Source organism: Armigeres subalbatus, chromosome 3 (genome assembly GCF_024139115.2).
Source record: "Armigeres subalbatus isolate Guangzhou_Male chromosome 3, GZ_Asu_2, whole genome shotgun sequence".
Taxonomy (NCBI): Eukaryota; Metazoa; Arthropoda; class Insecta; order Diptera; family Culicidae; genus Armigeres; species Armigeres subalbatus.
Genome location: NC_085141.1, coordinates 316,214,211 through 316,234,949, shown reverse-complemented (window position 1 = coordinate 316,234,949; position 20,739 = coordinate 316,214,211). Strand labels below are relative to the sequence as shown.

General features: G+C 39.2%; 2 protein-coding genes across 11 annotated transcripts in view; one reads left to right on the top strand and one right to left on the bottom strand.

Annotated features, from left to right (window-relative positions):
• Positions 1-20,739, bottom strand: part of LOC134225387 (uncharacterized) — a 412,267-nt gene that overhangs the window by 187,411 nt on the left and 204,117 nt on the right. For all 10 annotated transcript variants that reach the window (XM_062705419.1, XM_062705412.1, XM_062705413.1 and 7 more), the window contains one exon: positions 18,132-20,560. In XM_062705419.1, the coding sequence (XP_062561403.1) occupies positions 18,132-20,116 (1,985 nt within the window). In that variant the 5' untranslated portion in view covers positions 20,117-20,560. The remainder of the gene's footprint in view (positions 1-18,131; positions 20,561-20,739) is intronic.
• LOC134219770 (uncharacterized) lies at positions 4,891-5,622 on the top strand. Its single transcript, XM_062698637.1, has 3 exons — positions 4,891-4,899; positions 5,104-5,300; positions 5,448-5,622. The coding sequence occupies exons 1-3, from the start codon at positions 4,891-4,893 to the stop codon at positions 5,620-5,622; spliced, it is 381 nt and encodes a 126-aa protein (XP_062554621.1).

Here is a 20,739-nt window from a genome sequence, read left to right as displayed (position 1 = left end):
CCTAAATCACATTGCTCGATAGTTCTGAATACTCAGACAAGTTGAGCTATTCTGAACGTTATGCCTGTGATCAATTTTCAGCAATACGAGATGCTCAAGGTACTCCAAAACCTTGTGGAGTTCAGCCCACGGTATCTCTCAGATCAATCAAGGCTTTTGCAATGTCCTCATCGTCGGTATTCACCCAATCTGGTTCAATAAGCATATACGCGTCAGGCAAATCCAATTTTCTTGAATATGGGATGCACACAACTGTGCAGGTGTCTACCTTTATCTTGGCTTCCTTCAACCCATGGCGGTTATGCACTTTCGTCTTGTGATGTGCTAACGCCAACCTCCATGGGGTCAAGTGATGCAGATATTGCTGCCGATGATTTCAACTGCAAAAAGTGTTTATACAACTTTCGGATTTTTTTTTGAAAATGAATTAGATTTCCATACTAAAGCATATGGCAAACTTTATCGTTTAATTTCTCCCATGCCTATTTTTGTCGATTTTTACAGAAATGCGCTCATACACAGTGCAGCGGATCGACGAGAGACACATAGCAGCGCCGACCAATTGAGGAGATCAAAATAAACAATCTCCAGCTGATTTAGGTATACGAAAACATGAGCGTTTTCTGGAACAACATTGGAAAATATCATAAAAGATTTATTTTAAGGTTACAAATATTTTTTTTAAGGTTACAAATAAGGAGGATTCGAGATGATGATCGTAGTGCTGGTGAAGCAAGGATGTGAAATACAAAAGATAATAAGACAAACAATACCAGACAAATAAGGCAAACAAAACAAACAAAACAAAGAACACTAATTAATGATTTGAGTGTATTACTTCTACGTGAAGTTAAACAATTAACATAAAGTGACCAGACGTTCCGGATTGTGCGGGACAGTCCCGGATTCAGCCTACCGCATGTCCCGCATTCCATGATAAATCCATACGGTTTGCAAAATCTATATCTATTACCTAATGATTGTAATGAGATCTTTAGAAAATCTGTAAAAGACCGAACGATTCAGAAGAAAAGGGAAGAGCTTAAGAGTTTACTGAACTTGGAGGATAAAGTTTTGAATGTTTTTAGAATGCAAATAATTTCTATAATTTTGAATGCGGTAAGTGGGATAACTGATTTTTCGTGTCGAAATCTCTTCACTTCCGCCACTTAAAAAAATACTGGGACAAAATCCGTAGACCAGATGACCAGGCTATGTTACCTATTAAAGACCCCAGCCTTTTTTAAAAATCAACAAAAGTCAGCCTTCGGATAACGCAGAAATCTCCATAATCTAAGTAGTTTTAATGAACTAAAAGGAGGAATGTGGGAAAATTAAGGATTTTTTTGATCTAGATACAAAATCAAGAATGTCTAATAATTCTGAGAAGATTAGGCCAGCTCCAGAATCTAGGAAAAATGGGACATCAGAAAATGTGAAAAATCTGGAGTATTCCTGAATCGGCAAAGATTTAGATCGTTCAACATTAAGTAGACCAGTGAAGAATGTTTCGATTATCGAAGACTTTCCACGACTAAAGCGGAAATCGAACTCTCAACTCATAATACACATCATATAACTACAAAATATGCTCAGACGACAGGCGCCGTACAGCCACGAGGTCTAGATTGTAAATCATTTCTTATTTAAAATATGTTTAAAAAAACAAAGATTTTGGGGATTTTGTTTCTATGAAATCGAGTATGATGCTAATCCCTAGCAGCACACATGCTTCATATAGGTTGCTGCAACTCATATGTGACCAGATTTAGTCACAATCAAGTTGCTGCAACCATTTTTGTCTGACTTGTGCTGCTCGAGAATCTACTGACGATTTGATACGCTTTTAAAATATATAATGCATGCAAGTATCTATTTGGCGCCTGCTTCCTACCCATCTCCCGTCTACAGCGAGGTTGTGTACACTAGCTGATAATCGCCTTGCTAATCTCCTCGCGCCGCCCAACATTGAGTCAGTCTTCCTGAGCTTCTCGCTTTCAAAACAATTTTTGATCCAATTCATGTCCTTCCAATCGACGTTCGTACAACAAACTTTCCAGCACATGCGCAAGTACAAGTGGTCCGACCCCGATGCTCTGCCTAATTTTTTTGGTTCTTGCTGCTGACCAGCTCCAGACCAAAGCTTCGCTTGAACTCCTACTGACCAACCAGCAAGCTACCGAAAGTTCGAACCTCCCACTAAACTCTGTACCCATGACTTTGGCAGCCAATGCATAATGGCCTTCCTTAGCCGTGTGGTAAAACGCGCGGCTACAAAGCAAGACCATGCTGAGGGTGGCTGGGTTCGATTCCGGTCTAGGCAATTTTCGGATTGGAAATTGTCTCGACTTCCCTGGGCATAAAAGTATTATCGTGTTAGTCTCATGATATACGAATGCAAAAAAAATGGTAACTTGGCTTAAAAACCTCGCAGTTAATAACTGTGGAAGTCCTTAATGAACACTAAGCTGCGAGGCGGCTCTGTCACAGTGTGGGGATGTAATGCCAATAAGAAGAAGAAGCTTGATCCCAGTATGCCACGAGACTTATGCGGCCGATCCATGGATCCCGGACTGCGATTACGTTTCTGTAGATAATCCATCGACACTATGTTTAAGATCCGAAATCTTCCTGGACCATAATCTGTTCCAGGGTTGTTAATCGATAAATTATCGTCATTAATTTAACGCCGACTTCGATAACGATAACAGTTGTAAAGTGAGATGATTTAACGTTATCGTTATCGTGTACTCGTTGATATAATATATCAATTTGTACTCTGCATTATCTGGCCTTTCTAAAATACGAAAATTGAATAAAATCATTTTTAAATTAAAAATTAAGTTTTCTAAGGAAACATCGAAAAATCCCGGGATCCCGGGTTTTCCCGGGATATACGAACAAGTTCATCCCGAATCCCGGGACAACGAAAATGGCCGGGAAATGGAAACTCTAGTACAGCAGCAGTGTCTTTCTCTGCTTTGTTCTCTCTGAGGCAGCTCAGTAAGCTGCAACGAGACGGACGCATGAAGAAAACAGAACTGCGCAATAAAAATCCTATTCGACTAGGGTAAAAGTTCCGATAGTCGTGGGTGTTCCTATAGTTGCGGTAGTATTGTGTACTCAAAACTTACAAATCAATCGTAGCAACCCAAACTGTCAAACAGTTAGTATATCTGTCAGTTTCTGAACCGAGCTTCAATATCTTTGGTAGCCCTTCTAAACTGGTAAATATCATCAAAATACCTTAACATTTTTTTGTCTATTCACCAATAGTTGCGGTAGTGTACCTATAGTTGCGAGAGCCATTAACAAACAATGGGATTCGCAACTATAAGAACGCAAATTAAGAAATATCGCGACTATTGGAACATTGTACCAGTAATTGGAGTTGTAATTTTAGGCTTGAAAAATGAATTCTCTTCCACCAGAAGCATTTTATTATTAAAACAGAAGCGGAGAGCTTTCGAATGCATATTAAAGGTAAGTGAAATAAGATTCGATATTATTCTGGGAAAATGAATAGTGTTGGAACGCGCTTAGTTCCTCCACTATTGGAACATTTACCCTAGATGCTGCTGATGTCATATTAGAAATTTAGAGACAGTACTCGTCGATAGGAAACTCTTCCGCGCGCGATGGCATATGAGCAAATCAAACCACCTTCCTTTTGCCAGCGGAGATATATCAGCTTCCACACTGATATTCTTCCTTCCCCCTTCATACGGGAGTTTGGCAGAAGGAAGGTCTTGCGATATATACCATCACAAATATTTCTCTCCGCTCGCTTTCAAATCGACTTTTATAAAAAATAACATTCAAGGAAATACTCCAGATGAAACCTTAGTAAATCTTCCAGGAAATTCTTTCGGATATTTCTTCAGAAATTCTTCCGGATATTTTTCCAAGAATTACTTCGGGTATTATTCCAGGAATTCCTCCAAATATTCCTCCAGAAATTCCTACAAGCATTCCTCGAGTAATTCCTGCAGATATTTCTTCAGGAGTTCTTCCGGATATTTCTTCAAAAATTCCACTAGATTTTCATCCAGGAAGTCGTCCGGATATTCCTACAGGAATTCTTCCGGATTTTCCTTCAGGAATTTCTCTTAATAATTCTCAAGAACACATCCAAACTTTTCTCTAGCAGTTCCTCCGGATATTTCTTCAAGATTTTTTTCGGGACATTTTTTCAGGAATCACTCCGGATATTCCTCCAGGAATTCCTCCAAATATTTCTCTATTATTACTTCAGGATTTCCAACAAATATTTCTCTAGGAATTCGTCCAGATATTCTTCCAGAAATTCGTTTGAATATTCCTCCGGAAAATTCTTCAGGATTTTTTTTGGATATTTCTCCATGAATTCCTACAAATATTCCTCCAGATACTTCTTCGGACATTCCTCTGGATAATTCTTTAGCAATTACTTCAGATATTCCTTTTGGAATTCTTCCGGATATTCCTCCAAGATTTCATCCGGAAGTTCCTCTAGGAAATACTCCAGATATTCCTCCAGGAATTTGTTCAGATATTGCTCCACAAATTCTTTTTGATATTCCTCCAGGATTCCTGGAGAATATCCTGTGGAATTCCTGGATAAATATCCAGAGGCATTTCTGAAACTCAATTATGCATATGCACAACATGGAGGGTAACCGCTCCCTTCGGTGGGGTTTGATCCCACGAAACCAGTACGCTAGACAGGTGCTTTCCCTACTAAGCTAATTAATTTCCACTCCGGGTGGCTCAATACTCGGAAAATAGACAATTAACTTTGAATGTACTGAACTCGAGTGGCGATCTTTCTTCGCTTATGTGGTCGGGTTTTGATCTGACGACCAACTGGCACAACCTCACACAACCCTACTTCATCGAGCGCCGTTGCTGATGGAGCAAGTTCGTAGGAGCCAGACAATACTAAATACTCATCCTACTTGGTTGGCATTGTACAAAAATACTATAAAATAAATAGCTCTGCTTTATTTTTCTAGAACATTGTTGCCATTAAAAACGTTCATCGATTCATCTGCAGTCCTAGTACGTAGTACGTACTTAGTAGTGTAGTAAACGTGGAATTAGTGAAAAACGGATTTGACCAAGTCAGCAACGAACGGAGAGATCAGCAGAGGACAGATCTGGTGCGGTTGTGGGCATTTACAATCGAAGGAAGCAGAGGACAAGCTTTGTGCGAAGGGAAGAGTACTGGACCGTAAGAGTTGCATTTGCTGGACCGTGTGGAATAAAGATCCGATTTCGTCCGGCGGGAAACGCGGCGAATCGTGGAAGCTTGTGGCAAGGTTAGTAAAGGTCAAAAGGAGTTAAAATAGTAGAAGTGAAAAGTTTTCTTTTGAGTTAGATGTATTATAATCGCGTGTTTGTATTATAGTGTGCTTTTGATTGATTCTTTTATTGATTTAATTTCTTTTTGTTTATTGTTGAAATAGCCGGTCGCAAGCGACGCCATTCCAACCGCTGACTATTGTTTTGGGCGTGTTTGCGCTATTGTGTGTTGCGGGCGTGTTTGCGCTACAACTTTCGACGGATTGCAAGAATCTGAGGCGATTTGAGTCGATCGGCAGTGGAAGTGTCCTACAGCTACCTGGTAAGACGTTGAACTAGCCAAAACTTCAGAACGGATCTAGGGGACACAGCCGGAAAACTTCGCAACTGGGCCGGGGCGAAGGAAGTAATCTTGCAGGTACGGAACCATTTTATTGCTTTTGCCTTTTTTGTGAGTTTTTGTTGAGACATTTTAAATTGTGACAGACATGGCGCTGACGGGAACAGTAGACCCGTATATTCCGAATATATCTTTCTCGAATTATGTAGAGCATTTCGAATACTTTTTCTCTGCAAATTCCATCGCAGAAGAAAAGAAAAAAGACTTGTTCATGAATTTAAGTGGTATGACCGTGTTTAACGAATTGAAACTACTCTATCCTGCTACCGACTTGAAAACCTTGACATACGCGGAAATAACAAAAAAACTAAAGGAAAGATTTGATAGGGTAGAGTCAGATTTGGTCTTAACGTTATAAATTTAGGTGCCGGGTGCAGAGTTCATCGGAGTCCGGTGAGAACTATATTTTAGCGGTCAAATTATTAGCAGAGCAATGTGATTTCGGAGAGTTCCGCGATTCGGCAATACGCGATCAATTGATTTATGGCATCTATGATAAAGACTGGCAACGACAGTTACTAAACGAGGAAAATTTACTTCTGAAAACAGCGGAGAAATTAATCAAAAATAGGGATCGCGTTTCATTCAGAGCTCGGGCGATAAATTCAGAAAGTGTTAATTCGGTGAGGTACCGATTAGGACATCGCGATTCTAGACATTAAAGGCGTTTCAATAATTACCGAAAAATGGATAGATCGCGGAGCAGGAACAGGGACCATGACGATCGTTTCGGAAGAAACCAAAGAGGTCGTTCGGATGCGGAACGTAGGTCTACTAGCAGAGGAAGATATGCTTATTTCATTTGCTATTTTTGCAAGCAGAAAGTGCATGTGCAAAATAACTGCTTCCAAATGAAAAATGGTCAAAAGAGCTCGGTCAACTTTGTTGAAAACAACTCGGATTCGGAAAACGTGCATGACTACTTCAAGCGGTTGAGGGTTGAATACGACACTGAGAGCGAGTCAATAGGTGATTATCCATGTTTGATGATTAAATCTGTTAACCGTATCAGCGAACCTTGTCTCCTCAACACTGAAATTGAAGGTAGAATTGTTAGAATGGAAGTCGATAGCGGTTCGGCTGTTTCAGTGATTGGTAAAAGTGAATTTTTAAATCTTTTTGGAAAATTCCCTGTTAAGCTTAGTCAACGCAAGTTGGTCGTAGTTAATGGATCGTCGCTAGAAATTTTTGGAATTGCATTGGTACATGTGTCGTTGAACCGGAAAAGGGCTTTATTGGAGCTAGTGGTTCTGAATACTATTCATCATTTTATTCCATTGATGGGAAGAGATTGGCTGGACATATTCTGTGAGGGATGGAGGCAAAAGTTTTTTGATGTGTTTTCTATTAATAAAGATACAAGTAGTAAAGAGTTAACCCTGAATGAGATTCAATCAAAATTTAAAAACATTTTTGACAAAAGCATTTTTTTCTCCAATAATCGGTTTCGAAGCAGATTTAATACTTCGTGAGGATAAGCCAATTTTTCGAAAGGCGTGCGATGTGCCATGCCTCAGATACAAACTTTTGGTATTATTGAACGATATGGAGGCAGATGGAATTATTACACCAGTGAAAACCAGTTTGTGGGCTTCACCGGTAGTGGTAGTAGTCAAGAAAGATGATAGTTTGAGACTCGTTATCGATTGTAAAGTTTCGATAAATAAGGTGTTGATACCCAATACGTACCCGCTACCAACAGCCCAAGATTTGTTTGCATCTTTAGCCGGTTGTAAGGTGTTTTGCTCTTTAGATTTGGCCAACGCATATACGCAATTGAAAGTTTCGGAAAAATCTAAAAAATGTGTAGTAATCAATACCATAAAAGGGCTATTTATATACAACAGACTTCCTCAAGGAGCTTCTTCTAGCGCTGCGATCTTTCAACAGATCATGGAAACTATATATATATAAAGGCCTGAAATTTGTATACTGTTATTTAGATGACGTGTTAATAGCTGGAGAAAACATGGAGGATTGCAGAAGAAGATTAGTTGAAGTCTTGGAGCGTTTATCGGAGGCGAATATAATGATCCGTTGTATGATCCGAAACAACCTATAGTTGTTTGCGCAGACGTTGGACTGGGAGGAGTTATATCCCATGTCATTGAGGGGACAGAAAGGCCAATATGTTTCGCATCATTTTCACTCAACCATGTGCAAAAAAAATTCTCCAATTCTGTATATTGAAGCGTTGGCAATAGTTTCCACAATAAAGAAATTTCACAAATTTCTTTATGGCCAAAAATTCATCGTGTACACTGACCACAAACCTCTATTAGGTATTTTGGGAAAATCAGGAAGAAATGCATTTTTTGTCACTAGGCTCCAGCGATATGTGATGGATTTGGCTATTTACGATTTTGAAATCTTTTATAGGTCCTCCGATAAGAAGAGTAATGCAGACTTCTGTTCAAGATTCCCGCACAGTATTGAAGTTCCTAAAAGCGTTGAAGTGCCATGCGTAAACAGTAGAGTGATTCAAATTTTGACTTTTCTGCTCCCCCATGCTTAAACGATTGTATTTGCCTTTTTATTAACCCACCTAAATTTTTAGCTAATTTGGAAGTAAATTGAGTGAGCACGCGCGGTTTGAAGTTTGTATGAAAATTGATATGAAAACAGTAACATTCATGGAAAACCGTTCCCCAACTCTTCCTTTTAAGCTCTAAAAACATATGAGTACATCGGCAACATGATAAATTTTACAAGGAAACAGGCCGTCTTTGTTGCGAAACGATTTGATGATCACAAGAAAAGTTATTAGGGAAATACTGAATCGTGGGAAATTTAATTTAACACGTAAAAGAATAACATCAATATCAATAATGAGCATTTTTGTTTTCTTCATAACTTTGCTTGCAAACGAGAAATCGCTTCGCAACAACAACTGCCTTTCAGCTTGAGAAGTATTCTGTGTAGGAAATGTGTTGATTATATTTAAATACGGAACGGTCTTCCACATAAGGGTCAGTTTTCACAGTAATTTCCATACAAACTTCAAATGACGTGTGCACAGTCAAATTACATCCAAAATTGCTAAAAAAAATAGGAGGATTATTAAAATGGCAAATGCAATCGTTTAAGCATCGGGGGGCAAAAAAGTCAAAATTTGAATCACTCTAGTAAACAGTTTGAATTTCTCTCAGCATCTTCCTGTCGAATTTTTATTAGTTGCTAAGGAAACAAAGACAGACTCATTTTTGCAAGAAATAATACGATATTTGAAATATGGTTGGCCTGAGCGGATAGATAAGAGAATCAAAGATATGTATTCGAAACATCATGATTTGGAACTAGTGGACGGTTGGCTTTTATTCCAAGAGAAAGTAGTTATTCCACATACACTGCATCAGGCAGTGCTAAAAATATTGCATGCTAATCATGTTGGAGTTATTAAAATGAAGCAATTGGCCAGACGAAGCGTTTACTGGTTTGGCATGAACGCCGATATTGAAGATTATTCAAAAAATTGCAGCATTTGCCTTAAAACAGCAGTTGTCCCGGGAAAAAAATATTGCCTCAAATTGGATCCCCACTATTCGACCTTTCAGTAGGATACATGCCGATTTTTTTCTATTTCGAGCGGAATACTTATTTACTGATAATAGACAGCTTTTCAAAATGGCTTGAAGTGATTTGGATGCAGTATGGGACTGACGTTGTCTAAAAATAAGTTGTCTAGTTTTTTCGCAAGGTTTGGTCTACCCAATGTTGTGGTAACCGATAACGGTCCTCCGTTCAATGCTCAAAGTTTTATTTCCTTCTTAGAAAGACATGGAGTTTGTGTGATGAAGAGCCCCCCATACCACCCACAGAGCAACGGATAAGCCGAACGTTTAGTGAGAGTGACAAAAGACATCTTAAAGAATTTTTATATAGACCAAGAGTTTAAACACCTTGACTTGACAGACAGGTTAAATTATTTCTTGTTTAATTATCGGAATACGTGTTTATCAGATGGAGGGGATTTCCCATCAGAACGAATTTTTAAATACAAACCTAAGACCATGCTTGATTTGGTAAATCCAAGAAATGCATATAAAAAACAATTAGCTGAAACTGAAATCAGACCGGAAACATCACACAGGCCTTCTTCGAGGCAGCAAACTGCTAATGGTCCAGATCCTTTCTTAAACTTATCGACAGGAGACAGGGTTTATTATAGGGTTTATTATAGTCCCATCCCGATTTTGGCAACACGACCGGATTTTAAAGTTGCCAAAATGGGGATGTTGCCAAAAACGGGAAAAAAATTTCATACAAAATTTCATTTTTTTTTTGTTTGCTTGATTGAAGCTAAATACGTAGAAAATGTACTACAAAGTATGTGGAGTGTGTTTAAGTGATGCACGTGCATTATAATTGACATTTTTGCGATATTATTCATAACTCGGGGGTTGTAGTTCGAACAAAATTGAAACAATCTCATGAATGGTAATCAAACGATAATGTATCTAATTAGCCAATTTCATAATACATATTGAATAATGAATAATATTTGAAATAAAAAATAGCGTCGGCCACGTCCTTACATAAATTTGTGGTGATAAAAAAAACGTTTCTATTGTAGGCAAACTTTCTTGTGGTCGGTGTGATTAAGAGACAAGTTCTGTACAATTTTCGCTGACCTTATGGAAAAAATGAACGCAGGGCATACGACATTCCATCATTTTAGAAAATGGTAACGGAAATCTGCATTTTGCAAATTGGTCAAGCCAAGTGTATCCAATATAGCGTGAGTATGGGTTAACTACACTCGACTACAGTTCACTTTCATTATTATGTGTACTTGGGCTCTCTTGACCTCCGATAACGATACCAGCAGACAAATTCGGAGACGCAACGTAACAGAAAAGCGTACGTACTTTGCACTCCAAAAAACAATCCGATCGAATAGAGTTCGCCGCCGTACCAAAGAGACTCCCTCATTAAACAGGTGGCGGTAGTCCTCCTTGGACACGAGTCCTGGACAATGCTTGTGAGGACCAACGCGCACTTGGAGTAAAAATTGTTGTATGCAACGATCCGACAGGCACAAGAAGGCGAGGTGTGCAGCGATCAAGGTGGATCGATCAGGTTGAAGACGATTTACGGACACTCCGTAGACTGCGTGACTGGTAACGTACAGCAATGGACGGAGACGACTGTTATGTACCGCAAAGGCCACTCCGGCCTTAGGCTGAATAGGTAATAATAAAACCACATGCGACGCCTCACTCGCCTATCGAAGCAGCTAGAATTACGCCAGCGATCTCATGGGATCTTCACAGGAGGTACTCCACTTCTGATACTTCGCCATCACAAACAGAACATTTGAGAGCAAGCATTAGAAGTGTGAGTGAGCATTGTGAGCATTCTATTGCAATCGTAGCATCCATAGCCAATGAGTGAACTGTCTCGCTCAGATGGATGCCAAACAACGAGTAGGAGCGATCATTGCTGTGATAAACAATGAGCAACACCGTCTAACAAGCCAAGCCGTGGTGAGGTATCCATGTAAGCTACGATTTTTGCATTCGTACCCCGCTTGCTCTAGTACAAATGAAGCCAAACAATCAAACCACATCATGCGTTCTGCTTTATTCGCTCTTTTCTCAAGGTGATAAGATAGTCGAGAGGAAGTATCAACGCTTCCCATTCAGTGTGTTAGAGTTCCAGACTCTAAGAGGTCTTCATTTTTAGAATGCTTGAATGGCTTCTTCTAATAACGCACCGTAACGACGCTCTTTGTTGTGTTACCAAGCTTCACTCAATAGGCTTCCATTGGTGAGCGTTGAAGATCATTAAACGGTGAATCATCAAACGTCCAATTTCAAAGCTCTTAGGAAGCTCATAGCTTGCCTTCATAGCCTACAGTGTTCTGATATTAATCGCTAGACAAATTTGCATCAATTTTAAACAATAAGACTCTTTGAAATAAATTGTTGCTTATTATCTGAACAGGAATGCAGCAGAAAGACGGATAAAATGATAAAATGACAGTTTCTCGGCTGATATCAGAAAAGAGGCGCATAATGAGCAAAACGACTTGATGGCTATATAGCGCATTTAGAAAATCGAATGTACTAATCACTAGCAATTAAACCTACTGGGGTTTGCTTGCTCCTGGATCACTCATGCAGTATCGGTTGCATTGTGATGTAAACAACGGGCCTCGCTTAATAGGTGTTGTGCTATGTACAACGGTGTGAGTCAGCTTGTCGACAACAAAATCAGTGAGAATGCCGAAAAATACGACAATCTACGGTGGGCTGGTTATATAAGCGGAGGGTGAATAGGAACATGAAAAACGAGAATAAAAAGAACAGAAAAGTTCAATAGAAATTGTTTACAATTAGCGGTGATACGAGTGGTGATTCATTATTTCAGTGAAGGTGCCCACTATTCGTACAGAGTCCCTAATACGCATATAAACATTTGATGGTTAGACGGCAATGGTTTTGTTTATCCTATTACACATTAATAAAAAGCTAAAACTCCAAAAAGTAAGAAAAAAAAATTTCGAGGTTGTTGCCAAAATCGGGAAGAAAATGTTGCCAAAAACGGGTGTTGCCAAAATCGGGGGTAGACAAAAACGTGTGTTGCCAAAATCGGGATGGGACTGTAACAAAGTAACAAGCACTGAAAAATGGTTAGAAGCAAAATTTATTCAAAGGGTTTCTACAAATATATTCCAGATTTCGTTGGGAAACCATCTGATCTCGGCCCATAGGGATTAGACTGGTTAAACAGAATGATTGTCGGCGCAGGATGGCGTTTCGTCTGGTGGATGAAAGGCGAGGATCCAAGCGAATTCTGATGATGAACCCTTTCAGGGGTTTTCGCCCTCCCAACTACAGCCGCCCCCGTCTAGAAACGAAGTCCACCCTCAGGCGCTCGGCTGTGCTACTCCAATAGCAAAACGAAAACCGTCACAGGGCCAGCTGGATATTGATATAGAAAGCGAACTAAGGAGGTCGTCTCGCATCCGGAAAAAGAATAATGAAAAAATGTTTGTGTATTACAAATAATCGAATTACTGTTTCAGTTGGCGTAGTTGTAAGGAATATTAAGTGAATTAAACCTTTCAGAATTTAAAAAATTCATTCGATTAAAAAAAATTGTAATTTTCGGTTTCAAATCTCGATATTAAGGCTCTATAAACCGTAATCAATCCGATAATGACAACGATTGTATTCAAATCCGCACTAATACTAATAAAGTTTTGAACTAAATTCAATATGTTGGGGCTATTTACGGACTTACCCTCTATCATAATATATTCATGGCATTTCCATATTAATTTTTCACTTATCAAAACTAGCAATTACTGAGGAATTGCTGGAAAAACGCTGAAAACTGCCTTTTTCCTAGGTCGATATTCGTTTGTTCATCGAACGCATACTAACGTTCGAACGTTCGGATCGAACACATACATACTCACTTGATTTTTCACTGGATCTTTTCCCATTGTTTCTTTGATTTTATCACTCCTAAAACATATTCACTAACTGAGTTTCACATTTTTCGTCAACCTTGACTACCAATTAATTCACTTCACGCCAAAAAACTGTTGAAAACTGCTTTGCAAAAATCGAAGTGAGAGACAAATTTGACGACCGTATTGTGAATGCAATAAAATGCGGAAGACTCAAATTCACTAGCGCAATAAGTGAAATGGTGAGTACAAAATCTATGCGATGCAACTTCATTCAATCCGAACAATACAACGTATACGCCAGCCAACACGCAAACAAAGATGTGCATACACAAGAAAATAATCATCTCTTCGCCGTTGCCAGATTTATTCATTGGAAAAAATCATTGCTGTTTGTCGGATTGAACAATAAAACCAAAAATAAATATTTAAACATGTTACGTAAGCTTCTATTACATTCCAAGTGGTGTATAAAAAAATTAAACCGATAAATACCCATATATTTGATACACCATGAACATGTCTTCCCAAGTAACATTTTAAGTTTTATTCCGCCCTAAGAATGGTTTTCAAGATCAATTCTCAAGTAACATTTTAAGTTTTATTCCGCTCTAAGAAAGGTTTTCAAGATCAATTTATAAGATCTAACAATAAAACCGAGTAATACACGGCAACCTTCTGATGACCACTATAAGAGTAACATCTCTCCAGATAACCACTATAAACCTATTATAAGAGCATTTAGAAACCCTTTTTAAACCACCCGCAAAAAAGGAAATTTGGCTGCGGCAGCTGTCAAAATGTTGCTTTAAAAAAAGAGAAACAAATCTTTGCAGAAAAATAATAACAAAATGGATTGTTGATGAAAATTATGATGATGACAACAAAATAATATTTTATTTCAGGTTGTTTTTACGATTCAGTACCATTGAAAAGAAGTGCGCTTCCGATTTTATGGTCAAATGTTGTGAAAAAAATAAGGTTGAACACCACGCGCCGGCCATATAACGTAGTTCAGGGAAATAAATCGAAAATATTGATAACCACAACATCTAGGATATCCACTAAATCGATTAGTACGTTTGCCAAAACTATTAATTAATAAAATTATTTATCGGAAAAAGTATGCTAAGCGGTAAAAATTTCAATAAATCATGCATTTCAGTGATATATTTCACTGACTGCGAAATGTTTTTCCGTTTCAATATGGCCATCATGGAATTTGATCAGAAATTTTTTGCTTTTATAAAACACCGTCATAAACTCTTCCCAATACAAACATTCTTATGGGGGTAATTAATTTGACCACATTATGACCAAAAATTGTAGCTTTATTCGAGCATTGAAAATTGGATTTATTACGCTCTTCATCACTACCATAGATCCATTCATATGGTCAATAGGCATTTGACGTTTGAAGCTTTTTTCAGCAGATTTATGGGAGGTTTATTGAGAGCAATAAGAGCGCCAATAAAACTGAGCAATCAGCTTGGTGATTGCTGTCATAAGTCCGCAATAAGAATTAGATAAATCCAAGTTACTTGGGTTATGATATAAAATAAACAATTCGTCAAGTCTGGCAACATTATGCATCTGCTGACATATTTTTACCACCCCATTTCCACCCACCCCAGTTGTAAACAACATTTTATTTATCACTGCTGCACTTTTCCGTCCCAATTGCATCACTATTACAAACAAGTGATACAGTTATCAATTTTCAAAACATTGTGATGGAGTCTTGAGCCTTAATTAGGTTATAGATTTCGAACTATAAAAGGGAAGGCATTGTAAGATTGTGTTCTGGTTAACATGTTTTCGACTGTTCGGTCTGAACCCCTTTGATCGACGAATATTAGAAGCGAGACAGAAACATACGAAACAGAAAAACAGTTCAACAATATCAACAATACAAATGTATTTAGTGCATTCATGGAAAGTGCTTATAAGCGGATTCAATAAAATTGATTAGTCTCTTTTTGACGATATCCATCCTAGTGTCAAGTTAGTGAAACCTATCCGAAAGAACTTTTAAAAATGAACAGTAAAAACTTGTCACAACATAGTGAGTAGGGTAACGGTACCAATAGTGGAGGTATTAGTAGATCCTCAAAAGAAAATATTTTAAAAAAATCGATATTTATGGGAAATTTACAGCTTTTATATCTTAGTCAATAGAAAATCTAATAAATTTGCTAACAAAAATGAGATAGATGTCATTTAACATCAACAATTACCAAATATTGCTTGCACCACTATGGGTACACTGTTCTTTTAGTGGCGGTAAAAATTTATTTTGGTTCCCATAGTGGTGCTAAACATTGTTTTTTTTATGAGACTCGCCACTATTGGTACAGTTGCACCACTATAGGTGCAAGGGAGTCAATTTTGTTAAGGAAAATAATTGTTTTCAATAGTTTTCCAAGCAAAATATTAGGATAAGTTGCATTCAACAGGATATTTAAAGCACGACGCATCAACTGAAACCATCGTAAAGTGTATAAATATGATAAATATCGTTAAAACCCCACTACCTCCACTATTGGTGCTACCTCCACTAAGGGTACGGTTACCGTATATCTTCAATGTCTGTTCTCTGTGCTTTGGGTAAGAAAATCGGTCTCTGAAAATTTCAGCTCAAGCTTGTTGCATAATCTGGCACATTTGATTTGAAGTTTGCATCGGGGTTTCAGCTCCAATATATAGGAAAATACATCTCAACCCAAGAAAAAGTTCACAAAAAGTCAAAGAAAATTCAGGTGCTATTAAAAGGCTGTGAAAGTTCAGTTTAACCGAGAAATTAATGAATAACAACCGTGTAAAAAATGGGTGTAGTTCGATACGTCGCTAGACAAGTTTCAAAATTGATAAAAAAGTGGCCACTTTACCCACACAGATAGAAAAAGTTGTTGAAAATTACACGAAAGTATTGCACATAAAGGGAATGCCAAAAAGAGCGTAATTTCTAACGGTATTTTTGCTAGAATGTATGAAATTTGCAGAGAATCAGTATTCACAGAACACAAAACCAAAGTTGTTTTACAAAACCATGAAGTTTGACACGCCGGAAGTCGTGTTTCCGACTCGGGACGGGAGATTACCCCAGTACTCCCATCAATATCTCCGGAACCATGTTCATTTTCAAAATGATGACCAATGCCTTAAAAACGTTTGCAATTTTGTGATCGATTGCAGAAAACAGAACCAAATTCCGATGGAAGACGGCTGAGAACCATCATTTTGAAAATTGAGTTCTCCATAAAATGAGGAGTCAGGTATGTGAAATATGTTCACTATAATTGACGTATCTTTCATATTCATTGTATCTATTGTTTAATTAAAAATCTCATAATTTAAACACATTTTTGCCCTTTTTTATCTTCTTCATCTGTGAGAGCTGAACTATTATAAAATAAAAAAAGCACTTGAAAGGACGTGGCCAGGTGTGTGGAGAAAATCGGGTTCGCTTAATTGAAGATTGTTGCAAAAACTACAATGACCGTGTAGATTTTAAGAAAAATGTAGTTAACGACAAGCGTCTTCTGAATAAATTATTCTTCAGGTTCCTCAAACACACGCGACGCTACTGTCCCGTCGCTTGGTGCGGATTCGTTTAGATATATTTCTTGTGAGCGATGATAATAAACATGGAGCTTTTTGACTCACCGGGTGTTCAGATTAAAGTTCATTTTTTGTAAACACTATCCACAGTGGATGTTCCTTCTTACATGGAAAAGAAAAAGTACCTAGGCGCTGAGATTTAAAAAAAAATCTAGGTTATATTTTCTCCTTTATTCATCCACTTTCTTCGGTTGTCAAGAATAAAAGAACCCAACAATCTAACGGCACTTGTTCAATACGAAAAGCCACATTTGAGCTCTCGTCTAAATTTGAAAATAAATTAATGAAACCTCTAGTGGGGTAGATGGAACTTACAGAAGATTTTTGTTTTAACATGACAGTAAAGGCAAACTAATTCGACCCTATTTCCTCAAACTTGGCTTCCCGCAGGCAAGGTCGAAGTTGGGTGGATTGCACTCTCTTATGGGTAGTTTATTTTCGACGAGTGACGTCATCGTGGTTAAGTTCATACAGCAGTTCAGCACTGTGAAGTTGAGTTTTAACCAATGATAGTGGTAAAAACTCTTGTGAGCGAGGTGGATTAATAAGGTGTAAGCTCATGCCAAGCGAGGGTTGAAAATAACCCGCCTGGTAGGTATGCAATGCATAGAAAGCCAATTCATATTATATGGCTTCAGCTCTTTATACCAGTTATACAAGTTATTACAGTTCCATTGCCGACTGTTCCCACAGTATTTTCAATCGAGCAGTTTTATACAAATTTGCTTTTAGTCAAAGCTTTATCTGTCTGCCTTGAACATCATTGTCTGCATAGACCTTTTAAACTTTGTTGTGTTTTTAAATATGATCAGGATGGAAGATACGGTATACAATTTCATTTACTATCGAAATTCCACTGTTATTGGAAAATGTATTGTTCGATTCATGACATAGATATATCAATTACCATAGCATCGTAGGCCCATACCACCAATTGACTGAAAGGTAAAAACTATCTTCATGCGATGATTCCCCAAATGGTTGAACGATTTGTATATCCCCTGCAGTATATGCAATCGGAGTAGCATGATATATTGTTACAAGAATGTAGCCGCAGCAATCGAATTAGTCATTGCATACTTTGATCGTTCCGATGCAATATATGAACAGCGGCACGTACAAGATTGCATGCAATTTTTCTAATTCCATACTATTTATACCGGCTCACGAATGATATAAAATGAAATAACTTTATATTTGAAAATCCAAATAAATTTAATTCGTTTTACGGAGTTCATTTTGAAAATATTTATGCCTTTTTCATAATTTTCTTAGGATAATGATTCTATTTTGTAAAATTCATTATTTAACAAATAGGTATTTAAAAAAAAGTTTTATAGATTATAAAACAAATACGATTATCCTATACTGAGATTGAAAATAATTCAAACATCCTTTATCACTCACCCGCTCTGCTGATTTTCCAGCGACGAGAACTCCTCCTCCACTTCCCCAATCGGGGGCAGCAGCGTCGTGCTCCAGTGGAAGTTGAAGTACGCCTCCGATGGACCACCGGCCACAATCTCCGGCGGCCCGAGCTTTTCCCCATCCTCGTCGCTGTAGGTATCGAAAGCACCGCTTTCGTCGCAAGACCTTCTCTCCAACTCGTCCTCTTCCTCATCGTCATCATCATCATCATCAGCTTCACGGTAATGCTGCTGGCGGAAAGCATGCGGCTCGTAGCTCCTCTCTTCGTCATCGCTGGACGACGACGAATCGATGTAGTTTTCAGCTTGGCCTTGCGCGACGCTGTCGGCGCTGATTTTGATGCACTTTTTTACCACCACCGTCGTCGTCGTTGGCGAGCGCTCTGGCTCGAAATCAGCATCGTCGTCGTCGTTGTTGTCATTATCGTTCCGAGCGACATCATTCACCGAAACGATCGTTGTGGGTTGCGGTGAACTACTGACTGGCTTGAAAGGACTAGAAACTTTCGGGTGGAAATCGATCAGTCGGGGAAGACTTTCATTGCTTCCGGTACGCTTGTCGTCTTTGGGGGACTCTACGTGTGGGGCAAGGGCGCACTCGTGAATCACTTCGGTGGCTTCTTGGAGCCAACTTTGAATGGTGTTGAACTCGTGGGGCAGTTGTGGTGGGAATTTTGGAGACTTCTGTCGAGGTGGTGGAATGATTTCCGCGGGCAGAGGGGCGGCTCGTTTTTTCGGTTCAATCACTGCACCCCCTTGGCGGGGTGCAGGACGCGGAGGCGCTTTGAGATCCACGTTTTCGTACACAGTTGAATCAGTTTTGTCGCCTGTTGTGGTGATGACAACATTTTCGTACGGTCGAGTATCCAAGACCTCCTGTATGGTGACATTTTCGTAGTTTTGTGGGTGATGATCACTGGCCTGAACTATGACATTTTCATAGTTTTTGTTTTCATCCACTTTGGCTATGGACACGTTTTCGTATTCATTAGAGTTCGACGGTGCCTCTATTTCTACTTGTACTATATTGACTGCTGAAGGCTGAAAGGTGAATAAGTTGCTTTCAAGTTTATCCTCCAAGTTGAATTCTTTCTCGAGAAGTGTAAAAGGCTTCAGGGCCTTTGCCAACTCTAAGCTGCTTGGGTTTGACGAAATAGTGTAATCTTCGGAGGAAAGACTCGAGCATATTGAGTACTTATCTATGACTGTAGAAATTGTACTGGCAGTGTCGTCCGACTCACTGATCAGATCGCTGATGTCGTCAGAGAACAAATTGGAGTAAACTTCCGCATCCGGAGGATGTACAATCTCAACGATTTGTTTCGCCGGAGGTTCCACGGCATGTTGTTCAACAACTTTCCGCTTATTCAACTTTCTCGGAGGTACTGGAGGTGGTGGCGGTGGCACACTTTTCTTCTCCGGGACATCCCCATTCTCATCAAAGAAGTTTTGTACTTTTCCTTCCCCATTCCTCACCAATAACTTAATGGCCAAATTACTTTCCTTCAAACACTTGACGCATTCAATCCTTGTCATTTGCGTCACTGTTACTCCATCGATCTCTAAAATTTCATCGCCTTCCCTTAGGAAGCCCCAACTGGCCTGCACCCTCGAAGCGGGGCTGTTTTCTGCACACGATTGGATAAACAACCGCTGAATTTTTTCGTTATTTTTCGTGCCGCCCTGAAACTTGAGCCCGAAGCCTAACCTCTCCCCAGGTAACCGATAGACCAGTACGATTTCTGGTTCGCTGGACCCCTCCGGGGCAGCGCCATGGTTGATCGACAGCACTGTGACAAACTGCGAATCAACCGCACAGTCGCTTCCATGGCCGACCGCATTAACGATAGCTTCCACACCCCCATTTAGCACTTCCTTGCTGCCATTTACGTCTGTCGGTAGCTGGTGCTGCTGCTGCTGTTGCTGCTGATCGTCGACCGACACGACGGTTACATACTTCTCCATGGTGCTGCGTCACTTTCGTTTGGTTGCGCTTTGCCGCGCCACCCCCTGTCTCCCAGCCGTCGTCACGATCTGATTGCAGTTCAAAGGCTTGCGCCGGACCCACCAGCACCAGAGCAGTTTCTTATCAATGAATCAAGAGTTGGAACGCTGGTGTTGTTGACTGGCTGGCGGCGGTGTTGTGTTGCAGCGCTTTCAATGATTTAGTGCTTCACCCACTTTTTTTTTGAGGATTGCAACCGGGTATGTGTCTAATGCATTATTTATAGAGTATTACATTTTTGGATTTTTCCCCTCAGTGGTTGCAGTTGCAGTCAGGTGGCTGCAGATGTGTTTTATTGGATGTGTTGTTTTTGCACTTTTGATTACAGACTGGTGCAGACGGTGGCTTCCTGCTTGCAGTGTTATGGCGATGGCAATTGCATTGGTGTTGTTATGACTGCGATTCTGGAATGGGCAAGAGAAACGAAACAACTTGGTAAATTTTATGTGAATTTAATGTCATGTGTGTGGGTGTGGATTACTGATTAAAGCAAAGCATTGGTATTAAAGTTCCACAATTAGTTGGAAATTAATATCATTGAGATGCAAGTATGTTGCATGGTATTAAATAAAGATCAGCAAAT

What these genes read in the sequence shown, in the direction of transcription:
- LOC134219770 (XM_062698637.1), top strand. An exon ending in TCGTGGAAGCTTGTGGCAAG is followed by an intron (nt 5,301 to 5,447) that starts GTTAGTAAAGGT and finishes TTGTTGAAATAG; the next exon opens with CCGGTCGCAAGCGACGCCAT.